Below are 8,220 nucleotides of genomic sequence, written 5' to 3' on the forward strand. Positions count from 1 at the left end.
CCCTTCGAAGAATGAGGGGACGAGTCAACAAAACAAGAGAACATATTACCCATAAGGCATAGCATGCCATCACATTTCTCTCAAAAAACATAAAATTGACAGGAAAGCTGCTGGAAAGTGAGAATTAATTTGTTCAGTGATGACAACCGAATATACAAAAATACATGGCAGCTGGTTTTGTCTGATTCAAGTATGCTCTATTTTCATTACACACAGTGTTATGATCAAAAAAGTTATGATTTGTATTGCCAAATCCAAAGGGTAAATGGGTGACTGGACTTTATAATTGAAATCACGACCAGCACAAGGCTTGATCTTGACCCTCAGGAAGACTGTTCATTCTAAATGTATCATGGAGACTGACCTAATAAGTGCAGATGCTGTAACTTCACCTGTAAGTTAGCTCTACTATTTTGGTGACCAATTTATCATCGATCTTCCCATTTAGCTGTTGTTTTCTGGTGATTTTCTATAATGGAGCTTCCCATCATGGACTTCACTGTGTAAGAATAATATAAAAAGGAGGTTTCATCCATTTTGCAGCCCCCACACAATTATTTGTCTTTCAGGATTTATTAAACGTCACTGAATTATCAGTGCACATAAGATGTCTCAACCTTGACAGGTTTTAGCAGAAATGCTTTTCATTCATAGTCATTCTGCTTTCTGTCATTTCCCTTCTTGTCAGTGTTTCCACTGAATTATTAATACACCCACATGTTCTGTCTGTGTAAAATGTCCTTTAAAGGCCATGTGTTAAAAACTAATTGAGATATTCACAAACCCAATGGCCTTACAAGACCATAAACCAACTGTACAAAGTACAAAATACAGTATAAACACTATCATGTCTCTAGACATATTGTAATCACACAAATTACACTTTTGGAAATGTATACACTATTTCAAAGTTTGGAGTCAGTAAGATTTATATATATATATATATATATATATATATATATATATATATATATATATATATATATATATACATACTTTTATTCAACAAGGGTGGATTAAATTGATCAAAAGTAACAGTGGACTCTTAGATTTTTACAAAAATGTACTATTTCAAGTAAATGTTTTTTGAACATCCTATTTATAAAAATAAAATAAAAAAAATGTATCACTGTTTCCACAAAAATATTAAGCACACTGAGAGAAAAAAAAAAAAAAAACAAGTAAAATGTACTTAATTTTTCTTTTACAAGTTTTTGTATGCAAAAATGGAATTATGTAACTCTACTTAAAGGGTTAGTTCACCCAAAAATGAAAATTATGTCATTAATGACTCACCCTCATGTCGTTCCAAACCCGTAAGACCTCCTTTCATCTTTGGAACACAGTTTAAGATATTTTAGATTTAGTCCGAGAGCTTTCTGTCCCTCCATTGAAAGTGTAGGTACAGTGCACTGTCCATGTCCAAAAAGGTAATAAAAACATCATCAATGCAGTCCATGTGACATCAGTGGGTTAGTTATAAGTTTTTGAAGCATCTAAAATACATTTTGGTCCAAAAATAACAAAAACTACGACTTTATTCAGAATTGTCTTCTCTTCCGGGTCTGTGTATAGAGGGTATGCATCTACGTCACTTTCCCGCCGAAAGCGCGCTCCCTCAGCTGGACTGAGTGGCAAAAGAACCTGCTGCGTGACTGGATTTAACAGAGGAAACTGCGAAAACGCGAGTAAAACAAACGAATTACGCTAAAGGTTGGAATTTAATGTGTTCCTTACAACTCGTCAAATAAACCCAATCCTTGGATATTGACATGCAGCCTGGAATCGTGTTTCCTGACATTTATATGTGCCTGATTTCGACGGCGGGGAGACACATAAAGCAAATATGCCTGTGAATATTTTATATAACTACAATATCTGTAGGTTTAAATCCGCGTAATATCAAAGTTATATCGTCATATTGTCCAGCCCTAAAACATATATAGTTTTTATAGTATAACATAGTATTTTTTGTCAGTGTTGTTTATTGAAAAACACCCAATTATGCAGAATATAAGATGGGAAATATTTAATTGATGAGTTGTCAACATAATATATAACAATACAATATATATGGTATGATTTTACCTCAAAATCCAACAATTTGACACAAAATGATGACTGCAAATCCATGTTTCTCTGCCTGGAGTCCACTGTTTCTGTGAATTGCAGTGAGTGATCCATTTGCTTTTTTCCCTGTTGCTTTCTGCAGTTTTTAAATATATACCTCAGGGTTTGTGTCAAAGCTATTTGTACAGTCAATCACAAAGCTCTTTCCCATTTTGGATGTGTTTTGTGTGTTTTTCGCGACATTCACGCTGAAAACCAATGCTGCCGCTCAAGGGGCTCGCACACCGGACGCGAAGCTCAGCGCCGCGCTGCGCCATGACACGTCTTTCAAATTCGAACGCATTGTTTTATATATTTTTTTCTGAGTCGTAGCTGGGCGCCACGGACAGGCGCCGAATGTCGCCGCCGGTGTGCGTACACTCATAGAAAACAATGCGTTCGAATTTTAAAGACGTGGCGAGGCGCTGAGCTTCGCGTCTGGTGTGGAGCCACTTTAGTCTTTTGCCACTCAGTGAGCGTGACCGCAGTCGTAACGGTCGACGGTGACGTCACGTACATACCCTCTATAGGATTTACTTAGTATTTTAAATTCTTGCCTGAAGCTAACTTTTTCATGTAAAAATTACATTTGTTTTTTTCTGTAGTATTTACTTCACCATAAAATCAGAAGACTGGAGCAACATAATCTGAAGACTGGAGTAATTCAGCTTGATTTAATTATTTTAAAATGTTATTTTAAATTGTAATATTTCACAATATTACTGTTTTCACTGTATTTTTGATCAAATAAATGCAGCCTTGACATGACACTCTTTCAAACACACACACAAAAATCATACTGACCAAAAATTTGAAAGATACTGTATGTATAAAAGGGATTATACTCATTTTATGTGCATGTCAGTTACATTATACTTTTTTGTAAAAAAAAAAAAAAAAAAAAAAAAAAAAAAAAAAAACTATTTCATCCAAGCTCACCATCTTTGAGAAGCTAAAAGTCCATAAGCTTAATTAAAACTTGAGAATCTTCATTAGGGCTGGGAACTGGCAGGCCTCATGTGAACAGATTATGAGATTTGCTTAGAATTCACAACATGAAACCAAATGTCTCGTTTGAACTCAGGAGGCTTGTTGTGGCATCTCTGAAATATTTGATTTGAAAAAGTGCAGCAGTTCATAAGAAAGGTTCTTTGTAAAGGCTGGAAGACAGACAGAGAGCATAGGAAAAGACAAAACAAGCAAACATCAAGGCTCATTATAATAATGTATTGCGATTGTGGCATTATACCACATTTCTGGGGTCTGCATCAGGATAAACAAAAACTATTTTCCCACATCCATTACCAGAATGATCCTTAAGTTTATCATTAGGCGAAGGACATTAACAAACACTCAAGTATGTCGAGAGATGAAATGTCTTCCAGCTAGTGGGTTCATTGTGCAGATTCTGGACTGACTGATGACATTCTCACAAAACCTCATGTAATAATGAAGTCAGAATGAGACAATGATTTCACACTATCATCATCATTTCAAGGAAACATAAGCATATATATGGGCATTTATCTGTTTGTTTTTAAAATCTTCAGTCCCTCAAGACATTTCTCATTCCATATAGCTACAAAAAAAAAAAAAAAAATCAAGATAAAAGAAAATAATATAAAATGAAATAAATGTTGTATGGAATTAGAAATGCCTTTATTTCTATTTTGACATCTTTAACCCTATGTAAGGCTTATAAAACAGCAGAAATAAATGAACTAAGAAACACCATCTTGATTAGTGTCCTGATCGTTCACAGTCTCGGCATGCAAAAAAAAAAGGCAAACAGAAAATGCATCCCGCTTTAGTCAGACAGATCAAATTCAAATAGAAAGGAAGAAAAGGTGGAAAGTAATTAGGAGGGAGAGTGAAGGTTAAGGAAATTGTCTGAAGGTGCAGACATCTGCTTTTAATTTTAATATTCTGATTGGACAAGTCCATAGAAGACTATTAGAATAAACAAGACTGAAAAGTATCCAGTCAGTGATCCATGGCATCTTCTTCTTCATCACTGCTTTGAATAAAATCATCCTCAATATCTTCTAGAGAAGGTCCAGCTTCATCATCATCATCATCATCATCAGCAGCAGCAACCCCATGCTCTTCACCACCCAGCTCTGCTAACAGCTGCTCCGTATGCTCAAACATGGGTGCGTCCTCACAGCGCAGCTTCACATAGAGCTAAAAAATAATAAAAAAAAAACAGATCTTATGGTTATTATGAGAGGAATAGTTGCAGTGTTTGTTCAGAGAGAAAAGAGAAATCTCAGCTTTGATTCCAGGCTTGGCATGTTTTGCAGTGTGAACATGAAGTTGCCACTAAATCAAACCTTTCCTCTGTGCCACTCCTATATATTCATATTTTATCTAACTCCTCTTTTCTCCATCTTTCAAGGACTCTCTCTCTCTTTCTCCCTCCATCTTTCTTCAAGAAGGTCCAGTGCCAGCAAAGTCAGCTGGCAAATTCCACAAATTAGTGACTCCTTTCCAAGCTCAAACGAAGCAAGTTCTGCATCAGTGGGAAATTGTTCAGCAAGTGACTGAGTGCTTGCCAGGAGAGGAAGAGAATTCAATCCCCCCACTGTCTCAACTCTTATCACTGTAAAATATCCCCCGAAAGAACATGATAAAAAACCAATTCTCGAAGAGACGGCTAAACAATATATTGCCCCACACTTTCTCCCTTTGGTTTATATAAAATCTTGCTGAGGATTTCATCCTGTTTCAACAGGAGAAGCAGTACAATTGTCAATAAATTGATCAACTGTCATTTTAATCAATTGTAGCTTATTGGCACCAATACATTCAGACATAAGCAAATGCAAAAAGGAAGCAGGCTCAACATAATGAGTGTTGCATAGTTTTTCTATAAATAAAGACTGAATTGTCTGCAAATTAAGTGATAATGTATAAAAGAACAACATGTCAACAAGAAACATCTGAAATAACACCATGAATAACGTAGCAGTATTTTATGCTATGTATTCACATCGCATGTTGTTGTTTGACTTAAAGTTCACCCCAAAATGAAAATTCTGTCATTAATTACTCACCCTCATGTCGTTCCAAACCTAAAAGACTTTCGTTCATCTTTGGAAGACAAATGAAGATCTTTTTGATGACAGAATGCTGTCAGATTTCCTTCCATTGACTGCCTTTGCAACTACCACTTTGTCGCTTCAAAAACTTCATAAAGAGATCAGAAAACTAATCCATGTGAATCGAGCGGTTTAGTCCAATTTTTCTGAAGAGAATCGATCACTTGTTATGATGAAAAGATTTAATTTAGGCTTTTACTCGCATATAAACATTGATCAGTGCACATAAGCACTCAACCTAACTTGAATAAAGCACAAGAGCAAACCTCTTCCGGAAGCTCAAACATGAAAATGAACCTCATTTTGTTAAAATCACTTTCAGAAATTTTTTTTTTTTTCAGCTGAAGAACGATAAAACAAATACAGCCAATCAGAATCTATCCTGCTTTAAAGAGCTCCAGCATTTAAAGTAGCAGAACGACAGAACTGCTACACACTTACAATAAACAGAACATTATCGTGCATTGGTGTGACCGCTAATAGTAGGGGTGTCACAAGATCTCGCGAGACTAAAATGTGATGAGATTTCTCGTCGAGGCGAAAAGTAGTCTCGTGATGTTGCCATGACAGAGTGTTAGGATGATTAGGAAAGAATATGCCACCGCTACGTTTACATTACGCCTCCACTGTCGATTTGCTTTGTATTTAAATAAAAAACATTTAATTCAGTTGGATAACGGTCGCCGCCGCTCCATATTCACAGAGTATGTGTGATCGTGAAAGTGAAAGTAAACACAAGCGCGTATTCAAACGCAATTTCAATACCCCGCATTTTGAAAGCGGCTCCCTGATGAATGCAAATATCTCAATATGAAAGCTATTTTAAGCTGGGCAGTGTAGTTGTAACCATCTCTTAGCTCTGTATCAAAGAAAAATTTGGTCTTATTTGCACTTTGAATATTGAGAGAGTGCGATTATGGTTGCACTTAATGTAAAGTGTTGCCATAAAAACAAATAACAGTTTTTTCTTAATCTTATTAAGCACAAACAGTAAGGTTTCATTTGTTAACATTAATTAATGCACTGTGAACTATCATGAACTAACAATGAATGACTATTTTTATTAACTAACATAAACAAAGATGAATAAATACTGTAGCAAATATATTGCTCATTGTTAGTTTATGTTGGTTAATACATTAATGATAATAAATGAGACCTTATTGTAAAGTGTTAACATTTTTATTTATACTGTTTTTATTTCTATGATAAATTTGTGGAAAGGAGTTCAGTTAGGAGGTCAAAAGTTGTAGAAGCTCATAAATCATGTACAGTAAGGCCTGAAGAGACTGAAATCATACAGAAGAGAAGTCAGTCAGTTGAGTTAGTGGCAAAACCTTTTACAATACTTGAGTATTGTTGTCTTTTACTGCATATGATAATTCATACTCAGAAAGTAGAACTGAAATGACATTCATTACAAGATGATTAGTTAAAACGTTTCAAATACACCTGCAGACTATTTTTTCTAGTCATATATTTCGCCATCTCATCTCGTGAGATACCCGTCTCGTCACACCTCTAGCTAATAGTATAGTATAGTTATTATAGTTATCGTTCTAGGTGGGGACAGGCCTTAAGAGTGTATTTTCTATAGAATACATGTTATTATTACTAGAAATACATTAATGGTAAATAATATAAAAATGAGAACAATAATAATAACAACAATACTTAAAATTAATAAAAACATAAAATGTTAATAAAAAATAAATCCGTTATAAAATTTAAAAAGTTGGGTACATACACATTTGAAGTTATCTAGATCCGTTTTACTGTATAATTAGTAACAATTTATCAACTTATTTTTTATTTTAATGAGAAACAATTATGAATCGATTATGAGAATTCCTAAAATTGTAAATTGCACTTGGATAACAAGCAATTATGATGTGAGATGAATGTGGTTAACGATGGTGAAGCTAAAAGGGGCATTGACGCCAGACAGACTTGCACCCAGTCAAAGAGCCATGCAGAGATCTTACAAACTTCCACAACTTTCAGAAAGCCTCATGTGAGAATGACTAATGCACACTTTTTTTTTTTTTTTTAAAGGTCATTCCAGTGCGTTTGGGGTACAGACCTCTCTTCAGTGAACTGTAATCGTGCAGATGCAGAAGTTCTGTCTACTCTAACCACCAGACTTTAATTAAGAAAGCACATTCCCTATTAATACATGAAAGAGCAGTCATTTAAAAGGCTGGAAAAAGTGACCCCACAACTTATCAACCTCTCCTCCGCTGTTCTTTCCTCTTTTTCCTTCTTTTTATTTAATGAGTTTTGGCACCATAGAACCTTATTTAACTCCCTCAGGAGTGGAACCACAGAGTCCTTCACACTCACAGACTAACCAGGTCATCTCACACACACACATACTGTCAGTGGGCAGCCGGTTGCTCCCTTATATCACCCTCAGAGCCGTGGGAACGGTCGCTAAGCAACAGCAAGTGGCGACGGGGCTCTCTGGGCCTCGTGGGATCTCATTTACAGACCGATCATAAGACCTCAGGAGAGTCTGAATCTCCTACCTGCTCTACAGATCTGACCTTCACACACACGCGCACAAACATTACAACCATTGGCCACACAGGTTTAGTTAGACCCATGAGGGCATTTTAACACAATGCTGATGTGTGTGCATGTACTGTCCGGCCTTTTCGCTGCTGGATATCAAGGTTAATTGTGACGATAAAGCAACACTTACACATTAAACTCACATTGGCTCACAGGGCTGGAACATTTAAATGTCTTTTGAATGATTTGTTATATACTGGTTAATGCATAACTGGAGTAGATAGGAACTACCTTGGATGGTCATTGCGACCGCCATGGTCATTCCAGGTTCAGCACTCAAATTAATAGACCAATTTGTACCAGGGCAAACATTTCTAGGTAAATGTACCATGCTTGGTTCTGAGAATTAAAAAATACACTTTACTAATTATTAAAAAGCATAGGTAATTGTTAAGGTCTTATGAAAAAGTGCAAAAAAAAAAAACTAAGTACTTTT

The 8,220-nt window shown here is 35.7% G+C and overlaps 1 protein-coding gene across 2 annotated transcripts in view; it reads right to left on the reverse strand.

Moving 5' to 3' along the window:
- Positions 1 to 3,317: 3,317 nt before the first annotated feature.
- The window catches only part of si:dkey-12j5.1 (probable assembly chaperone of rpl4), a 100,526-nt gene continuing 95,623 nt past the window's right edge, over positions 3,318 to 8,220 (reverse strand). For both annotated transcript variants that reach the window (XM_048152371.1, XM_048152370.1), the window contains exon 11: positions 3,318 to 4,293. In XM_048152371.1, coding sequence (XP_048008328.1) covers positions 4,093 to 4,293 — 201 coding nt within the window. In that variant the 3' untranslated portion in view covers positions 3,318 to 4,092. The remainder of the gene's footprint in view (positions 4,294 to 8,220) is intronic.

This window comes from Megalobrama amblycephala, linkage group LG13 (genome assembly GCF_018812025.1).
Source record: "Megalobrama amblycephala isolate DHTTF-2021 linkage group LG13, ASM1881202v1, whole genome shotgun sequence".
Classification (NCBI taxonomy): Eukaryota; Metazoa; Chordata; class Actinopteri; order Cypriniformes; family Xenocyprididae; genus Megalobrama; species Megalobrama amblycephala.